Raw genomic sequence first — 26919 nt, forward strand, 5'->3', positions numbered from 1 at the left:
GTACTTATGTGTCTGTATACGTACTTGTTTCTCCTTCATACTCACAGAGTTAACTATTTCTTCCACTTCAGTTCACGTGCACTTCATCTCGCCTCTCATCGTTCGTTAACATTATCAAATGTTTGAAATATATGTTCCTCAAATACTTGTACATTAGACTACTCATATCTAGGTTGCAATTAACAAGATATATCTACAGAATATATACGAAGTAAATAGGATGTATATTTCATTAACACCAATATCATTTGATCATATGAAGTCAGATCCCAGATCAATAAACATTCACGATATCATAATAAATATATTTTTGTTATATCCCAATGAGTAGAAAAATTGTATTTCTGACGGTTCGTGACTTGATGTAAACCACAAGCTTAAATAGTACTACGGTACACATCAACATTTATTTCTGATATGACATACAGAAGTGACAGATTATTGGTTACTTCGTGACCCTGACTAAACCTCTGTTACTTGATTGAATATTTAATTTATTAACAACAGGTGTGGCGCATTTTCTAAGGTCCTGCTAAAGCCTACAACGGATTTAAATCATTTCAAATGTCAAATTGTATCATCTACAAGGTTTGTGACTTGTGATAATTACTTCTAATGTGTCAATTGTCAACGAATATAAGTAATTTCCGATTTATATTTACTGAACTGAAGCAATTTAGTGCCCACTCGCTTGTGATTTCTTTGTTTAAACGGTTTTTGATAGATAGTAATGCGATTCTAGACTCAATATCCACTACCAATATCGAGTTAAAGACTGATTTGAGAAAATTTAGCATTTTTATGTTTTTGTTACATGAACTTATATTGGTTATTTTCTACAGTTGAACAAATCTATCTATACCGAAGTTCACACTTTACAATTCTTTTATCTGTGTACAGAGACATGAAAACAAAACTAATATGGCTCCTACTAACAATATACCACATACGTTAAAACAATCATTATTAGCCAATAAGAAACAAGATCCATTATGCATTGATTATCATATGTTAGCTGATATTTTACCGAAACCGCCCGAATTACCTGTACCGAATGAACCGAATTTTATTCCAAATGAATTATATGATTTGACAATCGGTAAATATCACAATGGTATGAAACGTTGCATCGATGTTTATTCACAGGTAAAATTAGATCACTCTCAGTGAATATAGTTTGTATTAATGGTTTCGTGAAATTAAAAATAAACAAAAACAGTGTAATGTAATTTTTAAGAAGATGAATTTCTTTTCTTGTTTTTTACTTGTATGATAGAGTTACTTATAATAGGAGCAGATGATTATTGTGGCCGTTTATTGATTAACTTTCTCTGTTTCGCTTATAGGCACAGTGACCTACTATACCAACGATACAGTAACCAATAAACAACAACCAAGACCTTAACACTTATTGGTCCTAGAGCTTGTTCCAATCCAGTGTCCAATCAGAAGGCAAAGTTAGCAAATATATATCTTCTCTATGATGCTCCATTTCATTATAACTCAAGTACTCAAACATGAGTTAACGGACCATAGCATACGCTAAATATCAAATTATATCTTATATACACTCAAGCCTTAAGTGACAGAGGGGAACGGAACAAAGGACGAATAATAGATTAATAGTAGTTAAGGAATAGTAAAGTGTTTAGCTACGGTTAATGAATCCAACAAAAACTTACGATACACGTAGTATAGTAGCATAATGATCCAGTCATTTGATAAGTGTACACTAAAAATATTTAGTTTGGTAACCTGCAAAATATTTCCAAAAATTACAGCTTTCTCAATATCGACTTCGTTAGATCATTAAGGATAATGTATTTTTCACAATTGTTGATTCCATGTCGTCTAAAAGTGTTGCCTTGTGTCTTTCGCCGTCATGGGTGAGCATCTTTGTGGAGTTAGTAAACTAGGTTAGAATAGCTTTTCAATACCATTCTTGTTTTGAATGGTTCTTCAGTTGACAAAATTCTTAAAAGAAAATCATGAAATTCAACTAACTTTCATGGATTACTTCCGTTTTTAAACGTTCTTCACTTTTTGTAGTCGCTGGCTGTATAGTTTGATTTTCTCGTCGTATTAGAGATTGGTTGAACTTATAAGCGTGAATCCTTTCTTGTTATCCCAATCATATCATGGTCTGTGTCAACTATATATCTTAAGTTGATTTCTATGTTTCGGTCACGGGTGTATACTATTGATGAGTCACAAACTAGAACGAAATACTTACCTATGTCTGTTACCCTTCGTAGAGGAGCATAGGCCGCTCACCAGCATTCTCCATCCAACTCTATCCTGGTAATCCTTTCCAGTTGCTATTCATCCTTTTCATGTCTACTTCCAATTCTTTGACCTTTTTTCTGTTTCCCTTTAGTATCCCAAGTTAGCGCTTGTCTCGTGATGCAGTTTGAGGATTTCCATAATGTGTATCCTATCCACTTTCAACGTCTTTTCCTAATTGCCTCTTCAGATGGAAGCTGGTTTGTTCTCTCCCGCATAGACCGAAATACTTACCATATATCAAATGGCTTCTAATAATTCTTTGGTTTATATTCATGTGTTACAAATTACCTTCAAAATGAATAAATCATTACAGACGAAGTGTATATTTTATGGAAATCCTCAAAATATGGTGTATATTTTTTAGTAAACGGAATACACCCATTAAAACATTAAATAAGAAAGATTAGTTCAGCGAAGAGTTCTCTTTTCGGTGAATTTATTTCCAAAGCTGAACAATCGCAAATATACATACTTATTTTTCGAGATGATAATAATTACAATAATAATGATGATGAACTTTTGTTAGATATGGTGACGCTCCAAAATGCCCTGGTATGGCCGAGAATGGGGAGAGTCAGCTCTCCTTTCGAAATGCTTTCACATGGCCACGCGTATATAGCCTCTGCCAGGGAAGTCCTACTCACTGCCTTCTCGTGGCGGGGGTGTTGTTTACGAAAATGGGAGGACGAAAAGTGAATGTCCGGCGCTTTAACCGGAATTCAAACCAATGGTACACATGAGCTCCAGTATCCTGCGGGAACAAATGGCGTATGAACCAATTGATGGTTACCGGCTTCCATGGAACTGCATGTCCTTACGATGCTCCACTGCCTTGTGGATCAGGCATTCAGGTCGAAGGCTCGGGGAGTGGCCCCCTAAGAAAACCACCTGCTTCTGTTTGGGCACCCGAGCAGTGTCACAGCCCTCACACAAATCAAATGAGATTTGTGTGGCGCATATATATTTGGTGCCTCCTTGTACCAATATCTATGTGTTACAATAAATTAATAAATAGACATGGTGACAGTGAGGTAGAATAAAGAAAGGTATTAAAAAAATTTTATAAACAAGGAAACTAATAATTGTTTGATTGTTATGGGCTTAAATATTCATCATAAAGATGGATAGGGAAATTATCATTGGGAAAGGATGGTTCAGTATGATAAGATAAAATGTTGAAATTGAGATAAAATGTAATCAGGAGGATCATAGATACAGAAATAAATCAGTTGGGGGTAGAAGGTTTAAGGAGATGGAAAGGGAAGCACATGGTTGTAAAGGGAGAAGAGTATAAAGAAAAAATTTTAAAAAATCACGAGACATTAAGACCATGGTAGAAGAAGAGGTTGTATCAATCTCTTTCGGACACACAATTTTGGTTTTCCCAGATGTATGACTAATGCTTCGGCAATGTTAAGAAGATGTAATATAACTGCCTGATAATGTTTTTAAGACCAACAATTAAAAAATCACAGTTAAACTATCTGTTGATAAGAACGTACTTTAATAGTTACAATCCTTTTATAAATCATGATAATCGGTTGTTTTTATGAATTTGTATGAAATGTACTTAATATGTGTATACATAGTTTGAATCAAGTTGCTTACAATCTAGTATAGTGATTATGTTTACTTGTTAATTAGATCAAATGGATGAATCAATCAAATTACTGACAAGTTTTGCTATTCATTTAAAGTTTCTAGTTACTACCTGTTTCCTACATTGTGTTTTAAATCAATATTTATCGCTTAACTTACAAGGCTACTGGTTAACCCCAAAATATTCGTTATTGTTTTAACAGTTGAATTTATGGGTCACTTGAAGCTAGACCACCATTGGAAACCTGGAAGCACTGGACGGGCGTTTCGTCATACTGTTGGACTCCTCAGCAGTGCGCATCCACGATCCTACCTCGTGAAATTCAATTGACTCATGAATTCAACTATTAAAAATTTCTATGGTATCCACAAAATCCCTCTCTGATTATATTCATTATGAGATGGTGGAGAAGATTTGTAGCTCAGGTGGATGGTTTTGGTGGAGTTTTGTTCTCTGAGCTGGATGGTTTGGTCGTGGAGCTTTCATCGTTCTTCTGAACGACATCATCAGCATAAACTTCAGATAGAAGTGAAGTGTTCGAATTTCTCCATACAAATCTTCTCCACCATCTCAAAATCATATGAGCGTAATACGCTTCTCGTTGTTCGAAAATGGGAGAATTTCGCCAAAAGGCAGGCTTCCACTCGAGAACAACTATATTTTCTCCATGAGTGTCTTCGCCAGCATGTTCTACCAACAAGTGTAAGATATAGACCTCCAATCAACTGCCCATTAGGATGGAGAATTGCCGAGCAAAGTGGAAGAAAAATGGTACACCTAATGATAACGGATGCACACTACAGGATCTGCAAATACCAACACGTCATAGAAGACCAAAAGATAAAGCTACAAAGGATGCTCACATCAGAACATTTGGAAATCGTGACAACAGCCATCGAGATATCATGCAAACGACATAGAGAACAAAGAAGAAACACCTTAAAGAAAAAACTAATCAAGATCTCAAAACCACCCATGGAAGAAAACACAAACAACTGCGTGATCAATCTGTCAAAACAACCACTGACAAATACGGAAGAACACCTGCTCCAAAAAGGATTAAACTACAATACAAGCGACGCCTCAAAACTACAGTTCTTCGCAGCACTAGAGTCATCACTCAAAACTTCCGGAATCAGTGAAGAAACACAACAGGAAATAAGGCAAACTATAGTACCGATAACTCAACAGGTGAAAGAAAACAACCAACTGACTCCACAAGAACAAAAGGCCTTGAAAGAACTCAGAAATAGAAAAGATATTATCATAATACCAGCGGACAAGGGACGCACCACAGTAATCATGGACAAAGAAGAATACATCAACAAAGCCGAAGAACTACTCGAAGATAAGAGCACATACAAACTGATGGACACAAATCCCGTCAAAAAATTAGACAATCAAATCTCAAAGACTTTAAACAAGCTAGTCAAAGCAGGAGAAATAACAAAACAAGACCAATGGAGAATGAAATCCAGTGGACCAGTACTCCCTCGATTCTACGGTAGACCCAAAATACACAAACCAAACATTCCACTACGTCCAATAGTAGCACTCCCCGGAACGCCAACATACAATTTGTCAAAAGAAATTTCACGAATACTGAGACATCTAGTAGATTCAGCCAAACACTCCATCAAATCCCCAACACAATTCCTGGACCAAATTAAGGATATTCAAATCAACAACGACGAACTCATGATATCCTTCGACGTAACAGCACTGTTCACCTCAATTGAACCACAGCTAGCAAAAGAAACTATATCCCTGCTACTCAACAACGACACAAATCTCACCAAATACACGACACTTCAAATTAAAAGTCTACTGGAACTCATCGATTTATGCCTAACAACATATTTTCAATTCAACAACAAAATCTACGAACAAACAAAAGGGACACCAATGGGATCACCAATATCAGGACTGATCGCAGAAGCAGTGATGCAAAGACTAGAAGCCACGATATTACCAGTGATCAAGCCAAAAGTTTGGATTCGCTACGTAGACGACACCTTTGTCATCGTCAAAAAGGATGAACTGGAAAACACATACAAACTGATCAACAACGTTTTCAACGACATCAAGTTTACAATGGAACAGGAGTCAAACAACCGACTAGCATTCTTGGATATATTGATCACTAGAACCGATACAGGAAAACTGGAAACTCAAGTATATAGGAAACCGACCCATACAGATCAAATCCTCAATTACAACAGCAACAACCCAAGAGCTCACAAAATCAACTGCGTACACACATTGTTCAAGAGGGCGAGGACACACTGCAGCACACTGGCAGCACGAAAAATGAAGAGAAATACCTGAAGGACATATTTCAAAAGAACGGCTACCCAATCAACTTCATCAAAAAGCACCAACGGCACACAGCATCAGAACCCAAATCAAGCACAAAAATCAACAAAAGGATCACCCTACCGTACATACAAGGAATATCAGAAACCGCAACGAGACTGCTGAAAACCTTCGGGATAGGTGTGGCACACAAACCAACAAAATCATTACAATCAATCCTATGCAAACCAAAAGATGAAATAACAAAGGAAAACAAATCAAACATCATCTACAAAATAAATTGTACCAACTGCGACAAACACTACATCGGACAAAGCGGACGCCCCCTCCACCTACGTCTACATGAACATCAATTAGCAGTCAAACGCCATGATATCTCTTCACTTATATCAATACACGTGGATAACTACGGACATTCATTCGATTGGGAAAATGTAGAAATCTTAGACAGAGGAAACTCTAAAAACACCAGAGAATTTTTAGAAGCTTGGCACTCAGGTCAATCAGCAATCAACAAACATATTGAAATCAATCCAATTTATCAACCAATCAGGAAAATCATGCATAAATATAGGGACAAAAATCAAACCAATGGGAGACATAACCAAAACAAAGAAGTAAACAATGATAAATTTAAGGTCAACAAGAACCAATCAACATCGAGGTGCACAGAACAAGCTGTGAAACACATATGGAGAAATTCGAACACTTCACTTCTATCTGAAGTTTGTGCTGATGATGTCGTTCAGAAGAACGATGAAAGCTCCACGACCAAACCATCCAGCTCAGAGAACAAAACTCCACCAAAATATATTCATTATTTTTTGTTAAGGCGTTTTTAGTATTCTTGTTTTTTGTTCTATCATCAGAGGATGTTATTAGTTTGAGAATAAGGCTGGGTTTAGTGTGACATTTTGTTAGTCGCCTACTTATTCATTTTTTTAAAAAAATCCCACCACACATTATGATCAGTTAGTACCTGACGGTTACAACTGTGGGATAAGTCGTTGAGATATTAATTTTTGAATAGATTTCAGTAAGTAGTTTTACATCAGTAGAAACCGTTCAGTGACATTAATAGTGCGAACTGATCAGTTTTCTGCTTTTGTGTTTGACGATAGGAAAACAAACACTTTTGTCCAATTAACATACATGAAGTTATTTTAACCTCCTACACAAGAGCATAAGATATTAATCAACTGTCAAATCTATGCTTGTTTTACTAGGACAACAAACAATGCAGATTAATATAGAGGCGATTAATGGAAATGGTTGAACTGCTTAATTTTTACATCAGTTACCCAATAATTGCATCAAAAGATACCACGTTATTGTCAAGTGATTGAATTTGGATGTTATAACGGAACGAATATTGTAGAAGTTGGATTTGTTTTATCGAATTATCATTATTATTGATCATAATCCTATCGTATAAATACTGAGTAGTTAAATTATTGCATATATTCCACCCCATCCCATAGAAAACTACTTACTCACTTACGCCTGTTACTCGTGAAGGAGCATAGGCCGCTCACCAGCATTCTCCATCCAACCCTGTCCTGGGAAATCCTTTCCAGGTCCTTCCGGTTGTAATTCACCTTTTTCATATCTGCTTCTATTTCCCAACGTAATGTGTTCTTTGGACTTCCTCTTTTCCGCTTCCCTTCAGGATTCCAAGTCAGGGCTTACCTCGTGATGCAGTTTGATGATTTCCATAATGTATGTCCTATCCATTTCCATCGTCTTTTCCTAATTTCCTCTTCAGCTGGAAGCTGATTTGTTCTCTCCCACAAAGGCTGTTGCTAATGGTATCCGGCCAATAGATGTTGAGTATCTTGCGTAGACAGCTATTTATAAATACTTGTACTTTCTTGATTGTGGTTGTTGTAGTTCTCCAAGTTTCAGCTCCGTACAGTAGAACTGCCTTGACGTTCGTATTGAAAATTCTCACTTTGATATTGGTAGAAAACTAACTCGCTAAAAAAACGCTAATGGTTAAACAGCTAGTATTAAAACCTTAAATTCTTAGATTTTAATCTCTAGTAGGACCATGAATATGCATTGCTTTTAAAAGTTCTATACTAGGACATAATCACTATTCTATTGTTTTATTTTATTTATCTCTTTAGACAGATATTACTGAATTATTTGAATTAAATGAATTAAAAAACAAATTGAACAATTTAATACTGCTTATTAATGAATATCCAAAACAAATAAATCAAATTAAAAATACATTAAATTATCAAATGAAATTAATTATTGAAGAGATTAGTTTAAATATCTATGAAATTATGAAATCACGTATAGATAATTTATCTAAATCATATGATAAATCTATTGAACATATTCGTGGTTCATGTAGAACACAATTAGCTAATACAATCTCTGTATTAAATGGATTACTCAATACTGCTAAACGACATGATGGAACTTTAATTGAAGTTAGTTATTTCATTTTGTTCATGTATGAGATTTTTTTAGGGAAACTTGAAAATCATATATGAGGATTGTCCTAACTGTTGCTGCTACCTTGATGTGGTAGTCGGACTTGCCTATCATGATGAGCTATACTGGCTTAAATAATCATTCCTCAAGGTTCTACCATGCCAGACAGGTCTATTGAAGTACCGTAAGACTAAAAGCAGCAAAACCAAGGTCAGAAGGCGAAGTCGTACGGCTGACTGTACAGAGGTGTGACGGCAGTAAGATGTTTCCTTCAGATAACCATCATAACAGTGATGCTGTCTTCCCACTAGGAGGGTGGGTTAGAAAAGGTCGACCCTGAAAATACACACCTCACCTTAACCCACGAATTCCCATCTCCGATAGTAAGGTCCCAACAAGTACAGAGCTAACACGAAAATTACTCACAAAAAGGTCGTGTGTGACTGATCTCAAGCAGTTGTCCTTTGAGAACTACGGTCACGCTCTCAGGTCTCTAAGACCACCTCTAGTCCAATTTCCTTTTCAGGTACCTTCAGAAGAACCCTTCCACGGTGTTCACAGTCGGGAAGTGATATCCGCTCTCATACCTCTAAAAGCACTCAAGTTCACTGTATGAGGACTGTAGAGTAGTCCTCAATTATATACGTTGATAATCAATATTTCGTCGGTTGATATGATCAGTGTGGCAAGCCCATTTGGCCACTGTATTATTTGTCTATTCATTGTAACTCAGACTTTTAATTCACTATGTTAATTTCGGTGTGTATGATCGAATGCATGTCTGTACATTAACCCTTAAGCTATCCTCCTATTGGTTGCAATGTGCAGATAATCGATAATTTATCCATACCCGATTAACTCTCAAAAATATATATGGGTTTTAAACACACACACACTCACTCTGTTTCGTGTGCTTGCTCACCGTACGCTTGTGGATTTTTATTAATCATTAACAATAAACTATCTCTATAACTGGTGTTCAGGCTTCTCAATAATCTCGAGTAAATCCGCAATTCTACTAGGAAATTAAGCCTACCTTAAATACTCAGTTTACGGAATATTATTTATTGGAGTCAGATATAGCGGACATTAGCCTCCACATCAGTTTATGATTATAAATACTTTTAAATTAGTTAATTTATTTTTCAGTGACCTAAAATAGTTTTTAGCCTGTTAGTTGCAGATATTGAAAAAACAGTCATAAAAGAATAGTAAATAACAGTAAATTAATAATTTGTGGCCCTTCGTATTTAATTACAAGGTTTCTAACATCATGTTGTGTAATATTTGTTTAATTCTTCTCATTGAACAGCAGTTATTGTGATCTTAAATACTCTGTGGTATGTTGGTCAGGATGAAACAAAGAATCTATGTGACTAAACCGAGAAGAAAATATTACATTTAATAACAGCTTTCTAAATAACTGACAGCAATGGTGTAGATCAGTGTACACGAGAAATTCGTAAATGGAGTTTGTTGGGATTGTAGAAGCCTATTACGGATTGAATCCGAGTCAAACAACCATGAAAATCTAGAAATTATTATATAACTACTTTGTCCTAGCAGAAGACTCTTCTGTCTATCCACGGATCCTTCATGGATCAAAATTGGAGCCTTTAGGTCCCATCTCTTTGATACTCATCGGAGTGATATTACATGAGGAACTCTTGAATAAACCTGGGAAAACTATCAAGATATTCAGGAGAAACGTATAGTCATTCATGAATACAGGACACCATAGGAAGTATCTCTTTAATATTAGATCAAGTATTTAGGTGAGGACCGTGAAGACTTCAAGGGTGCTTCAAAGTCAAGAAGATTTTCGACTAATTGTATTGATGAAAACACTGAATGTATTAGATCTCTTATATTTTTGGGCTACTGAATCAGTATACGTTTGATCACTTACGTACTGGATTTGTTAATGTTTTCTCTGCACAAGATTCTAGCATATATCTTAGTGGTTAAGAAAACTGTTTGCTATAAATGAAACACCAAAACAATTGAAAGTTCATATTTATGAGAAATTCTAGGAATGTTTTGAATCGTGGAAATGGAGTTAGAATGACGATAAAACTAAAATTAGGAGTATTTCATTGAAGAATGCGATTATTCTGATTCATGCTTTGTGAAATGACATTCTCATACCCTTATTTCAAAAATTTCTGGGAAGAACTGGATCATTTTGTCATTATATTTGTATACCACTCACTTCAGTTATTCGAAGTATTAACTGTGTAATACTTACTCACATATTTCGAGTATTTCTTACTTAAATATTGTTCAGTTTTAATGATTGCAACTTTTAATTTATCATACTTTATAAACTGAAAGTTTAGTAACAATTTTGCTAATCATTTTCTATATAGCAGTCAATTTTATATCTAACCTTGAATGTTAACAAAGCGATAGTGATTGTTATATTTACCTTGGAATATGTTTCCTTGAAGGTTCGAAATCTGTCAGTAGTACATAGTAACATATGCAAGACTAAGATCAACATTATTACTTTCTAAGAATTCTAAATTTATCTGTTATTCTTCATTGAAATGTTAACGAGGAATCACAAAGAGAACTCTCGAGTGACCATTAACTATTTCAGTGATTATTTCTAGATTTTTTGTTTATCAATATAAGGTCCATATTCCATTGATAAAGTTTGGCTTATAACTTGTCGATCTTGTTAACAACATTCATTAGACCTTATTTCTGAGTGAAGATTAATTTATAAGTATGTTATTAAAGTAGAGAGCACTCTTTTATCTTTATTCAATAAAGTTATGATTGAATTAATCAATTTTCGCTGTTCTTTCTTAAGTAATATTTTGGTACACTTACTTCAAAACTAGTGGATTTCAGCAGTGTCGAATACAAGACGATTATTCACTAATGCAATGGAAGATGTTTGATCAATATCCTGAACTAATTGAAGTTAGATATATAAACCATTAGGTACTGGGTCTAAAGATTAAGCACTCAACGCGTGTTTCGATTTTCCTTGTTCAGTTCACGATCTAGTCATGGATTCCAACTGCTGATGGTCCTGCACTAAAGTGAAACAGATGCCTAGTGTCCCATGATTTTCAGTAATTGTCTAAGAATAATTTATGATGTTGACTATGAGAATTATAAAATTAAACTGTTGAATAGTTTTCCTGTAGTTCGGTTAGTAATGAACATTATTTTTTCTCAGAATTCACTTCGTAAGCGAGTTGTGGAATTAGAAACTGTCTTACAACAAAATGAATTAGATATGAAATGTCTACAAGAAAAATTCAAAGAACTGGAAGACAAATACGACTCATTAAATCTTGAAATGCCAAATATTGTTATTTCAAGGAGTTCCTCAGTGGAATTAATACCAACACGAGCCATTCCACCTGTTTCTGTTGTACTAGTTCATGAAGACAAATCCGTACAAGTCGATTCTTTTGATAAAAAGAAGGAGTCACTGGAGAAAGAAATAAAAAGTCTATTAGAGCAGATTGAGGTCAGTTTTGTTCTTAACAGATAAACTATTAGTTTTGACCAGTAACAATTCAGGTGACTTAATTCCTTATAGTCAGATTCGCTTCATATGTACATACTTTACATAATGTTAGTACTGAAACTTGTCTGATAAAGAACGCAGCATAATAAACATTTTTCATAGAACATAACGGTAATATACTGTATTAGATGTCATGGCACCGGATTAGCAAACCTATTATGAAATAAATGTACAGATGTTGTTACTGATGAACATAACTCTAAACGCAGTAGGTTTAGCACAATCTCTTTGCAAATTATTATCGATCAGCTGATCATACTTAAAATCAAGTGGTATGTTACCTGACAAATATCTCAGTCGCATTACCAATAATTGCGTGATTCAAGTTCCAATCCAATATACGTTTCAAGAAAATCTAAATTATTGAAATAAAGACCGAAAAATTATGAAGAGTTCTGAAACTCAAAATTAGGGGGAAGACAAGAATCGGATGCACCTACGTCATTGCAAACGATGTTGAGCCATATCATTCAAAGTCTCTAACCTCCGGTTACGATAATCACGCAAACCCCAATCAGGTGGTCTACATCTACTAACATGGCTCGATCCAATAGTTGATAACGTCGTGGACTGATGGAATGTTTTGGTTTGGCTGCTCATAGCTTCTTACAACTTACTTCTACACCAGAAAACATAACCCATCGAAGTAGGCGGGAGTTGCATAAACTTATCACATTTCCTAACCTTCTCAGTTGATTAAAATTCACTGCCTCACTAATCGATATAATATCATTACCTAATACTCCATCCCTAACCTAAGCTTTTCTCACTGGATGGTCTCAAAATACACAAGGAATTCTTCGAAGATAACTGTCTAGAGCTTGATGGTTTTTATTGGTGGTCTTGCAACTGTCAGTCCATGATTTAATCTATGTAAAACAACAATAATAACGATCGAAAATCAAGTACAGTGATAACATTGAACCTTATGATGTAAATAGTACTCCTAACATTCATGTTTATTTTATAAAACTTTCAGATCCTTACTTACATACTTACGCCTGTTACGCCTAATGGAGCATAGGTCGCCGACCAGCATCCTCTAACTCACTCTGTCATGGGCCTTCCTTTCTAGTTCCATCCAATTCTTGTTCATTTTTCTCATGTCTATCTCCATTTCTCGGCGTAATGTGTTCCTTGGTCTTCCTCTTCTCCCTTGGCCTTCAGGATTCCATGTGAGGGCTTGTCTTGTGACGCAGCTGGGTGCTTTCCTCAATGTGTGTCCTATCCACTTCCAGTGCTTCTTCCTGATTTCTTCCTCCACTGGGATCTGGTTTGTTCTCTCCCACAGTACGTTGTTGCTAATAGTGTCCGGCCAATGGATCTGAAGTATTTTGCGTAGACAATTGTTAATAAACACCTGTATTTTCTGGATGATGGCTTTTGTAGTTCTCCAGGTTTCTGCCCCATACAGTAGAACTGTCTTGACATTTGTACTGAAAATCCTGACCTTGGTGTTGGTTGACAGTTGCTTGGAGTTCCAGACGTTCTTCAGTTATAGATATGCTGCTCTTGCCTTACCGATCCGCTCTTTCACATCTGCGTCAGACCCACCACGTTCATCAATGATGCTGCCCAAACATGTAAAGGTTTTTACATGTTCCAAATCTTCTCCGTCAATTGTGATTGGATTGGTGCATTCTGTGTTGTATCGGAGAATCTTGCTTTTCCCTTTGTGTATATTGAGACCTACTGCTGCTGAGGCTGCTGCTACACTGTTCGTTTTCTCCTGCATTTGTTGTTGCGATTGCGATAGGAGGGCAAGATCATCTGCGAAGTCTAGATCGTCCAGCTGCATCCTAGGTGTCCAGTGTATCCCGCGTTTCCCTTCAGATGTTGACGTCTTCATGATCCAGTCGATGACCAGGAGAAAGAGAAAGGGTGAGAGTAAGCAACCTTGCCTAACACCGGTCTTCACTTTGAACGACTTTGTCAACTGTCCTCCATGAACGATTTTGCAGTTTAATCCATCATATGAATTCTGTATAATATTGACTATCTTCTGAGGCACGCCGTAGTGTCGAAGAAGTTTCCATAGTGTTGTTCTGTCCACGCTGTCAAATGCCTTTTCGTAGTCAATGAAGTTGATGTAGAGTGATGAATTCCATTCAATTGATTGTTCCACAGTGATCCGTAGAGTTGTGATTTGGTCTTTCAGATCCTAGATATTCACATTTGAACTAGTCATGTTTTCTTATAATATATCTGTACAAATATCCAACAAGAAATATTAATAACAATACTAATTGACTATGAATATTTGTTTGAAAACTTTTTTTTCAATTTCAGGTTCTTAAATCTGCTTTAAGTGCTGTCCAATCACAAGTGAGGTCATTAATTGAACAACGTGACCAATCAGAACAAAAGGTTAATGGATTAAATAATCAGTTGAATGACTTTAAAACAAACTATGTTAAATTAGAAAAACAATTACTTGATAAAACTAATGAATTAACAATGTATAAACAGAAAGTAACTTCAGCTGAATCACGACTTAATGAAATGTTAGCATCAATGAATAATTTAAGATCGGAGAAAATTAAATTAGAAAATGATTATGCAAATAATCGAGATAGTGAAATGGTAAGACTTCCAATTATACATGTTGTCTTCTTAATTTAGTATTGTTATAACTGTACCCTGTGTCCGGTTAATTTATAACATAATGATACCGCCAATTAAAGAACAGTGAATTATCGACCAGACCAATGACGCATAAAACCTGTACGAGCAGTCTAGAGTCTTTATCGGTCCGGCTTACCGCCTAGCCCCACCTGTTGAGTTCAGAACACTAATCTCAACCTCTGCGATATGAACCATTTATTTCAAACATACTAGGTTTATATACAAACCAAACAGACCACATCACACCATAAAATAGGAAACAACATTTGTACAAGATTTAGCCATATGTGGCAGTGAATGTAGGAGACTATAATTAATAAACTGGGATTAACTTAAGAATGGCAAATCGTATAATAATAGTTCATGGGTCAAAATAAGACTCATAATAAGAGGGACATGAATATGAATAGTTTAGTTACTTAACAATTATACGATAAAAAATATACGTTTAGTATTTGTCCATAAATGGATCCCAAAAGTTACCATTCATTATTCTCATCGGGATATAACAAGTATAATAAAGTTAAATCGGTTGAGTAATTGATTTAACGGATGAATTGAAATATTCTTTTTCTAATCTATGGTATACTACGTTCCTACCATTATAATACGATACTAAAACTGGTCTGGGTGACTGAGTTTATAGTACAGCTAGATTAAATACTAGGAAGATCTGTTATACTAGACCATGTTATATCAAATAAACAATACAAGACCAAGAATAGAGAACTGAAATAACGCCAGACAATATTTCACACAATTACAAGCAGTTGCTTGCAATGAGTCTGCATTGGAAATCAATAAAGGCTAAGTCACACATTTGATAGTCAGTAAGTTGAGTGCCTATTTGTCTACACTCGATGACCAATCATATTTGCTTTCATTACTACACATCAATAATCTACGAATGATCAATCTGTAAGTTCTGGTCAAATTCGGGTTAATGTACACTGTAGTAAATAATTAATAATTTACAGTTTTCATTGAGAGATTGATAACCTCTGCTCATTAAATCAGCTCAGAGTCGATCATACTGGTTTAGATTCATCCACTATTAATTTTCACGTAGATCGTGAATTTCAGTATTCCTTCACACATATCTTTCAATTATTTCTTTCCGAATCATACAATACACTCCCTATTAACCGTGTTTAGATTTTACCTATTAAATTAAATGATTTGACAATGAAGTGTGCAACAAATTATATTGAAAAGTTAAAAACTATCTTGATTAATAACATTCACTATTAAGGCATTTATTGGTGGGATAACGTTTATTACATTCTCAGAAGAATTATAAATCATAAACTATTAGAATAATTATTTCACTGAAATAATCCTTACAATTCTCTTTTACACCAATAGGACATTAAATTGCTTAGGACAAATAAAGATTTACCTGCGTGCACGATCCACTCACTCTATACTAGTTACCCAGTCACTACTGTCCTACAAGGCTTCAACACAACTCAAATTGAGAACAAGTGATTCGTCTGACTAGTACGTCTATCAGTAAACAATCAACAACTGATATTTAAGTACAAAAGGTAGGGAAATATCTATATGATACATTGTTGTAACGGGCGGTGTCCGAATAACTGATACTGATACACGGTATGCTATATGCTAACCCCCCAACTGATTAATTGAGCGAGAACACGAGAGTGAGCACGAAAGCATACTGGACTACCTAATTGTTAAGTCTCGATAAGCATAATGAATGGTAACTTTTGGGATCCATTTATGGACTTGACTGGCTGGGCTAGGTGGAAAGCAGGACCAATCAGGACTCTAGACTGCTCATACGGGTTTACGCGTCATTGATCTGACCAATAAGTCACTGCTCTCTAATTGGCGGTATTAACACGTTATACATTAACAGGGCACACAGGCCACAAGTTATAACACTACTACTCCTGATTGGCTTGCCATATCACACATCAAATGCCTATCTATCTAGGAAAGCAGTCAATCACTTTTTTCTTTCCCCACACAACATTTCATACTATATGGAACCAAATAAAGCACAGAAAAAGAAACCTCGTATAGATCTATGTTATGCTGACACCATTAACTGTTCGTCCCAGCGCACTCAACAAGACAAATCATACATGAGAAGTATAAACACTAAAATTCGATCATATTTATAAAACATTAAGAATGCAATATAAATGTAAAATTCCTCTGACGGTCAAAAAGACAGGATATTTGCAGTTTAAAGTTAACTGAACCTTGGTAAATCTACATTAAGCTTTTGTGGATGCGACTGTTATTATACTTCCTAAAAGTATGTTAATTCATGATTTCAAATAGTTCTTGAAAATGAATATCAATGAGAATAGAGACAGCATGAAATGCTTACTGTCTATTAACTTTATTCGTTTAACGCTTAATACAAACAATGTGGTTAACGAATATGTTCATAAGTTAGAACAAAACTGTTATGTCTATGCATATGCTTAACTGGCTTTTTCTTGATACTGACACACCGAGTCAGATAACGTGTAGTGAAAACATAGAGACTGGTGAAAAGGGTTTATTTGACTACCAAAATATATCAAAATGGTCCGCCAACACACAAGTAAAACTCATATTTTTGCTTCGAAGATTTTCTCCAATTTCGGATTCAAGTGCTAAAGCAATCTGTGTTATCTAGGAGCGACTTTGACCTCCAACTGCTTTGGTACGGGCGACAGTGAGGAGAGTCGGCCCTCGCTCTCGAAATGCTCTCACATGGCCACATATATATAGCCTCCGTCAGGAAAGTCCTACTCATTGCCTCATCGTGGTGGTGTTGTTTACGAAATTGAGAGGACGAAAAGCGAATGTCTGGCACTTTAACCGGGTTGGTGGACACGGAGAGTCCACCTAGGGGAGTTGGAAAACTCTGATTTCAAATCAATAGTGCAAGTGGGCTCCAGTATCTTGAAGGAACCAATTGTTGGTCACCGGCTACCATGAGACTGCACCTCCTTACGTTGCTTCACTATTCTGTGGATTAGACCTCTGGGTCAAAGGCTCGAGTAGTTGCCTCCTAGGAGAACCACCTGCTTCAGTCTGGGCACCCAAGCAGTATTCCAGCCCTCACATAAGTAGAATGATGAGGTATGGCGCACATGTATTTGGTGCCTCCTTGTACCAATGTTTATGTGTTTAAATAAATAAATAGAAGCGACTAACAAATCCGTATCAACCATTCAAGAAGCAGTTCTTGTAGTAGTTGTTGACAATAATCAGTGTGAATCTACTGAAGCATGAAACTACTTCAGGAATATCCAGTGTTTTCGACAAAACAAAGATGATAAATTAAGCTTTGTAAGTTTTTCCTTTTTCAGTTACAATTAAAACAACAATTAGATGATTTATCAAAAAATAAGGAAAGATTAGAACATGAATGTGATTCACTACGTAACGAATTAGCGCGTTTAAATCAAAAATCAAAAGTTCTAGAACCAACTACTGAAATTTCAAGTGCTTCTGCTCTTCGCGAACAAGCCCTTATAGCTGAAGTAAGTCAGACTAAGTCATGCAGAAATCATTATTTACTAAATGAGTTATTATCTAGAATATATTGTTGATTTGAAGAGTATTCAAAGATACTTTTTACTATCAGCAAAGATGGATTGCGGCTATCATTTGAGTCCAGGACGCACATTTCATCTCATTTCGGACTCGTCAGTTGGATGTACCTGCATCCTAGAGTTGATGTTCACTCCAGCACTCGAACCTAGTACAGAAAGAAACGTGCGTCTCTGATTCCACTGTTAACCACCATCCATCTTTGACCAAAATACTTGTGAGTTAATAGTAATATCGAAGCAATCCGCACAGGATGTACATATGCCAATAAGAGACTGACCAATTGCAGCCCTGAACATCAATGGGAAGATTCAAAGAAATAATACAAAATGAATTTGTATTTTTACTAGTTTATAATATTTAACGAATCATTTTAACCTAAAGTGATATGCTGACCCATTGTGGACATGTAACGTGTCTGTGCTCAAATGCTATTTGAGGATCAAGCACATTAGGTGAGGAATTAGAGAGGTGTCAGTCGAATGAAAGACGTTGATTATGTACTTAGTCAAGATTCTAGTCTATAGTTTGCCGTTTGAATCGAAAGGACCGATTTTAATAAACCCATGGTTTGTGTACACTTTATCCAGCTGCCAATTAAAACTGCCTAATTATTTGTCAGTCTTTTCATTTGCATGGCTTGTCGGATTAACACGTAGAAAATTAGTTTAATCAGAGATAAGATTGAACAGTTAAAGTATTTTATTGATTAGATGTGGCATAATGTTGAAGTACATCAACATCAAAATTATATTTTGGGTACAATATAGAGTTCTCAGCGCAAAGTCTTTCAACAAGTTCCCTTTTCATATTTCATGGTCGATCCTGACGATAAATATTGAGCGATAGCCAGTTTAGATGTTACCAGTTCAGGAATAGATATCTGAAAAATGTTCATTCTTTCCAATGCATATTACCAGCCATCACGATGTCTTTGATTGTACTTTTTCGTAACTTGTGCAGCAAACGGTTGTTAATTTTTCATAAACTTGTTTGTCAACAAGTAACCAACAGAAACCGAGGATTACGTTTTATGTTTTGGATATGCTTGAATGCTATTACGAGTTCACTTATTCGCCAAACGGAACGAAGGTCACAGATACAGTGACACGATACGCTATTGTAATCCGTTGTCTCCGGCCCTGCTAACTAGATCAAGAAGTCTTGATGTAAAATACGAGGTCACTAAGCACACACATCAAGCTTATTTATACAATGATAGAAACACCTTTGGGAGAGCCACAAACTAGCATACTAAAGAAATCCGTCAACCAATGACAGTCAAGGATTTCCGAGTGGGAAATGTAAGCTATAGGTCAACTAAGCGTCTCCTGGCGCGAAAACATGAATTCAAATTTTCAGAATAAAATTACAAAATTAGGACCTTTTCCAAGTGAGTTCTCGGGATCTAACGTCCTCAATAGTTTTTAAGTGAAAAACATTCACAAAAATATACTGTAAGTATTTTCATTGTGGAGTGACATTACCTGGTATAAAATCGGAAACTAGAAACACACTGAGACCGCTTTCTTATTGTGGGCACTAAGCAGAAAGAAAGTCCGTTTAGTGGAATTACAAGATACTTATGCAATGTGTATATTTAGTCTACAGTCTTCCATTCCCATTCTATTGTGTTCTTCAATCCAAGTTGGTTCTGAACTGTCCTCTCTGACTTCTATTCTGATCTCTAAAGTATTCTGCATATTCTGTGCTTTTTGACCTCCTGGAATTCTTTTCGGCTGTCGACTGTAGCAAATCCACGCATCGTTTCGCCATATACTATTTATAAGTAATCTTGTGAGTAGCATGCAGCACCCTAGTGCCCATCGTTCAGCAGCGCCCAACTACTTTAGAAGTAGAAATAGAACATAAAACCTTTAAATATCAGTGCAAGCACCTAACATTTGTTTAACTGAGTTAGTGATCCTTGGCCCCGTTGTAAATACCTGTTGGGATCATGAGTACACCCTACTGAGGAACCACATATTAGGACACAACAGATATCCAGAGCTTCATGGTTTTCAATTCCTCCTTAACTAATTCCAAATTACGGTCAAAATCATCTAAAAACTAATATACCCTTTATCAAACATCTTAACCAACGTTTATATTTATGAGTTAAAATGTTTTTAATATTACAGGAATTTTTTTACAAAATTTCGTTCTCATTTCTGATCGGCTATTATGTCAACTTGCTTAGTAGCTTATTCAACTAACTAATCAATCAACCATATTGAAGAAAAACAGTATACAATAAGCATAGATTTCTATTAGAAGGAATAGACCAATATAATCCAAAACATATTTTTACTGAATATTTACTAAAATCTTAACTTTCTATCATTATTTTTTAGATCATTCGTTTACGTCGGGATTTAAATCGTTTACAAGAAGCTTCAGAATCAAGAATTCGGTGTTTGAAAAACAGACTACAAGCAATTAGTGAGGAAGCATTTAAACGACATACATTAGAATTGAAAGTATCACAATTGCATACTGCTGCATTAAAGTATGCAAATGAATTTGACCAACTTATATCTTCAAACAAACCACATAATTATATTAGTGAGGACAAAGTAAGAAATACTGGTTTACTTCCTATCAATCATATCATTTTCGACATCTTTGACATATTATTAAGATATGTTAAATGTTGAGTAAGAATACTTTTGTATGAAGCATTAGTGGAATACTTACCAACAAGTGTGTTCCTTCTATTTATACGGATGAATATAAAATCTGAATAATATATTCATTAGTAGCCTTAAATTTGAATTTCGTCTGAAAGTATCATTTACTGTACAGTTTTGGTCATTAACACTAATCTTAGAGTTGTTGGGGCCGATATATCCCCAAACTCATATTTTGTAATTTTATCATATCGATTAAATTATCGATCAAATGTTTAAATATTTGAATGGCAGTCAGTTGATGGACTTATCGATTAAATTTTTAAACATAGCAGACCATTGATGACTCATTGATTATTGTTTAAAAATTTCCTATGACAAAATCGATATATATTTGTATAAATACGCTTGACTTGTATGCTTGATCTGATCTGCCTGACCTGGCTTGGTATCTGCTGTTGTTTGTAGAATACACTTTCTACGCCTTACCAAAACTTCTTGATCGAGTTAGCTGAGTCGAAGACAACGGACCAGAATAGTCTATTGAGTCTCTGAATCCTGAGCCTTCGTTCCGTTCCGAATAAGTCGAATCGGTAGTATCCTCAAGGTTAACGAACCTAACAATTTGGCGACGGTGGTTTTGGAAACATGGATCCTTCTAAACTTGAATTATTACTCGAGCAGCAGATGAAACTTATTCAGATGTTAGCAGATGCAAAGCTAAGTCTAATACTCAACCAAGCAGTTCTAATCCTACTACTACTGCACCATCAGTTGATGGTATCGCTAACAGTATCTCCGAGTTTCATTACGATCCAGAATCCAATGTTACGTTTGATATGTGGTTTCGACGTTACGAAGACTTATTCAAATTCGACTTTGCTAATCAGGATGATGCTTGGAAGGTCCGCTTGCTGCTTCGAAAGTTGGGCCCTAATGAACTAGACAGGTATTGCAACCTAATTCTGCCTCTAAACCCATGCGATCGCTCATTTTCGGACACTGTACAGTCATTGTGCCAACAATTCGGAGACAACTCCTCACTATTCAATGCGCGTTATCGATGTTTGAAGCTCACGATGAACGAAGACGCTGATTTTCTCACACATGTGGGTATCGTTAACCGAGAATGTGAACGCTTCCGGTTGAAGTCGCTTACTGAAGACCAATTTAAAGCCGTCATTCTCATCTGCAGCCTTCAATTGCAGAAGTTCAGTGACATTAGAACACGTTTGCTAAGTCGATTGGATCAAGATCCAAAACTAACCCTTAATGATATTGCAGACGAATATCAACGCCTAATCAATCTACAACGTGACACGACGATGGTCCAGCGTGGTGGTTCAGATCGTACCGAAGTTCATGTAGTCCAACAACCACGCAACTCGCATAAATCTGCCCCAGAAACATCTAGTTCAGGTCGACAGACAAAACAAATCCTCCTGCCCCATGCTGGCACTACGGTGCATGGCATTTTGTTCGATACTGTCCATATAAGCAACATCGGTGCAGGAAATGTAATGCGGTGGGTCATAAAGATGGTTTTTGTCGAAAAAGAAGCCAAGCAACTCCAAAGGTACCAGAAAGCCTACGCCTAGATCCAACACGAATTCGTTGAGTCTAATAGCAAGCTGTGAGAACTCAACCCCAGTTGAGAGGAAATTTATTACCCTTAATATTAATGGGCACCCGTTTAGATCGCAAATAAACACTGCATCTGATGTGACAATTCTCTCACGAAAATATTGGATCAGAATGGGAAGACCACGCCTGGTTCCAACAACACAAAAACCTCGAACTGCATGCGGTAATTACCTACGTTTGTTGAGACAACTAGATTGTAAAGTGTCTTTTCACGATTCGACGTTTACCGGTGTATGTTACATTACACCAGCTGATCTTAATCTACTTGGATTAGACTGGTTTGACCGGCTATGTTTAGCTGACGTTCCTTTAAGCACCGTATGCCATCTGATGAAACAATCTCATGAACCTGAAACATATTCGAAAGAACTACTGACGGAGTTTTCAGCCAGCGAACACCATACGGCCGGCGAAGATGCAGTTATTACCTCCCTGATGACAGAGGACTACGCACAGTGTTACCTGACAACCGCTATTCGTGCTTTGCCAGTCTCAGCAGCTGAAATACAATCTGCATCCAAGAACGACTCCATCATAAAGAAAGCGATGAAGTACGTCACCAATGGCTGGCCGCCAAGTGGGCTCGATGGTGACTTGAAGCAGCTTTACCACCGTCGGGACTCATTATGTGTCGTTAACGAATGCTTGATGTTTGGAGATAGAGTAGTGGTGCCAGAGTCCTTAAGATCAAGGGTGCTTAAGCAATTCCACACTGGTCATCCTGGTATAAAACGAATGAAATCCATCGCCAGAAGCTATGCTTATTGGCCCCTCATGGACCAACATATTCTGGATTTAGTAAGCAAGTGCACAAAATGTCAGCAAGCAGCTAAGTGTAACGCGAAAATACTACCAGTCCCATGGCCACAGCCTGAGTATCCCTGGTCCAGGATACATGTCGATTTCGCAGGCCCAATTAATGGAATCACCTATCTGGCCGTTGTTGACGCCTTTTCGAAATGGCCAGAAATCGTTCCCGTCATGCCACCAATGACAACCCAAACGACGCAACTTTTGACAGAGATGTTCTCTCGCAACGGATTACCGGATATAATCGTTTCCGATAATGGTTCGCAATTCACCTCAAGTCAATTTCAAGAATTTTGCAAACGCCTATCTATCAAGCATTTCCGCTCTCCACCGTACCACCCACAGTCAAATGACCAGGTAGAAAGATTTGTGGATACATTCAAGAGAGCTCTAATGAAGTCGAAAGGGGAGGGGACGCCAGTAGAAACACTGCGGAATTTCTTGTTTGTTTACCGAACAACACCTAGTGATATGCTACCACAGCAGAAGTCCCCGGCAGAGATCCTGATGGGAAGGAAATTGAGGACGATCCATAGTCTGATATGTCCAAGAATCACACCACCACCATCTCAGACCAAATCTCAGAAGCTTCCGGTGTACGAGGTTGGATGCCCTGTGTTCGCTCGAGACTACAGAGCAAATCATGGTCCTTGGGTCGAAGCACATGTGGTTGGAAGACTAGACCAAGTTATGTACGAGGTAAAGGTGGGAAGAGACACGGGGACCAGACACCGAAATCAACTACGGAAGCGGATAGCCTCGGACCGCCCATCAAAAGGAGAAAATCTTCCCCTCGACATCTTGCTTGATACCTTCAACTTACCACCAGCCCCACCACGAGAAGAAGCTCAACAACAAGCTGAGCCTCGTCCCAGAAGGTGGCCTCTCCGTCAGCAGCGAACTACAGTCAAGATACAAGTCGACCCCAGAAAAGCACGCTATTAAAAAGGGGAGGAGTGTTGGGGCAGATATATCCCCAAACTCATATTTTGTAATTTTATCATATCGATTAAATTATCGATCAAATGTTTAAATATTTGAATGGCAGTCAGTTGATGGACTTATCGATTAAATTTTTAAACATAGCAGACCATTGATGACTCATTGATTATTGTTTAAAAATTTCCTATGACAAAATCGATATATATTTGTATAAATACGCTTGACTTGTATGCTTGATCTGATCTGCCTGACCTGGCTTGGTATCTGCTGTTGTTTGTAGAATACACTTTCTACGCCTTACCAAAACTTCTTGATCGAGTTAGCTGAGTCGAAGACAACGGACCAGAATAGTCTATTGAGTCTCTGAATCCTGAGCCTTCGTTCCGTTCCGAATAAGTCGAATCGGTAGTATCCTCAAGGTTAACGAACCTAACAGAGTACAATTACCCAAATTACGAATTAGAATGAGTATGGGATTCAAGTTGTTTGTTCAGCACCATCGTTTAATTCAACTTTTTGGATGGGAAACACTTTGATTGTTTTGTATCAAGAAAGTTGAATAGTTTTAATCCGTTTTCGAATATTCGTTATCGCTATTATATTGATTGTCACAAGCAGTGTAATCCCGGATCTATTCTATGTAGAATATAGCTATATTTCAGTGTTGGTGTTCATAATGAGATTAAAACCCAGCACACTTATCTCATTCAGAAGCAATATAATACTGAGACACTGAATTCAGATAGTTGTGACGTGCGGTATCCGAAATTCGATACTGATACACGTATGCTACGTACTGACCCCCCAACTCACTACTTGGGTGAGAACGCGTATTGGACTACCGTTTACATATATACCACTCTATCCTTAGGAAATTAACCCATTTACGTCAATGAAATGCAATTGAAATGAACTTCTGATTGTCATCAATTGACCTTTTGCTACTTCTGATTTGCTCTTCATATCACTATCAACTTGTTCGATGATTATATAATTATCTTTTAGGATTTGTATTTTTTGTTGACTTTAGAGCCGTGTACAGTTTATTCTATCGTTTAAAAATGATCAACCTTGTAGATTCTCACATTTTTTACCCTAACAGTTAGAACAACAAAACTCATTACGCTTTGTTCATTGCAGAAATAGTATGATCATTGGTAAGAAAATTAATTTTTCCATGATACCGTGCATCTATCATAATACTTCAAGACTTCTCATAGACCGGTAATAGCCGAAATTCAAGCTTTGATGACTTTCTTTTGAGTTTTAGATATAAATTTGAATTTATCTTAATGCAGTATACAAAACTCACATTTTTAATCATGCCATTAACATGAAACTTAATAACAAGTTATTAGATGAAATGGGTCTGTTTCATTCAATGAATCTTGTTAATTTTGCTCTGTTGTAATTCTTCAAGTGATTAACCAACTGAATAAAAACAACCATAATTATAGTTAATCGTCGCAGAAATACAACCTACTCATTTTTATTTCTTAAACGTTTTAATGTTACTAAATTTCCCTCTTGTTTAAATCTCGGCTCAATTTTGATGAACGACTTTTTTAAGTGTAGCTAAACTTATCACGTATCCATTATTTATATAAACGGAAAATTTTAACATTTATATTACGTTTAATTTGTTTCTATTTCTCTTTCGTTTTAGACAAAATGTAAGGAGGCCCATCTTTTCCCTCTACCACCAATAGCATTGCCAATATCGAATAAAGTTCCTCATCAAAATACAGTCGAATTAGGAAATTCATTGAGGTCAACGCTATCTTCGATTGTACACACCAATTAGTTCATCTTTATACTTATTCATATAAATTGATATTCTACTTATATTATATTAGAGTAGTATAACTTTATTTGCTGATTTTGAGTGGCGATTGTATATCCACTTGAACTGACAGTACTTTCTGTGTAAAAAGCCGAATCATTCCAATAAATCAATAATTTAAAGTATTGTCTGTGTGAGTAGGTTTATCTGATCTATATTCAATTCATTTGTCCTTTTTTATATTATAGATTTTATTGTAGCTCCCTAGAATATGACAAACGTAGACTTCAGTTTATTTTGAATGTCTCAACACTGATTGTCGATTTACCAAGATTTTTACATATACATGGCTTAATTAGCACCAGAATATGTGTATAAATAGGGAAAAATTGTGCCGTTTTCATACTATATTAACATGAGCATCTAAAGACAATATCTTCAGTTCTAATAATTTACTGTCCATAACAAAGTATGGAAGCTCATAAAAAATCACAATACTAAATCTACTGAGGGATTTGAACCAATGAACAAAGTCAAAATTTCAGCCTTCATGTCTTGATTCTGAATCGAAATGAAAAATATATATATACCGATGGATTCAGTACAGTAATTACAACTCCCTATTCATTTCTCAGTCTCTTTATTCCGCTAGTTCTAATGTTGAAATTGTTCGTTCATGTACTCTAAACGGGTCGAAACTAATCAC

The 26919-nt window shown here is 36.3% G+C and overlaps 1 protein-coding gene across 1 annotated transcript; it reads left to right on the forward strand.

Moving 5' to 3' along the window:
• Positions 1-564: 564 nt before the first annotated feature.
• Positions 565-26234, forward strand: MS3_00011130 (uncharacterized protein; the record flags this gene model as incomplete). Its single annotated transcript, XM_051219543.1, has 8 exons — positions 565-588; positions 901-1146; positions 8332-8646; positions 11844-12140; positions 14490-14783; positions 18161-18334; positions 20759-20980; positions 26097-26234. The coding sequence occupies 8 exons, from the start codon at positions 565-567 to the stop codon at positions 26232-26234; spliced, it is 1710 nt and encodes a 569-aa protein (XP_051064895.1).
• Positions 26235-26919: the final 685 nt, after the last annotated feature.

This window comes from Schistosoma haematobium, chromosome 5 (genome assembly GCF_000699445.3).
Source record: "Schistosoma haematobium chromosome 5, whole genome shotgun sequence".
Lineage (NCBI taxonomy): Eukaryota > Metazoa > Platyhelminthes > Trematoda > Strigeidida > Schistosomatidae > Schistosoma > Schistosoma haematobium.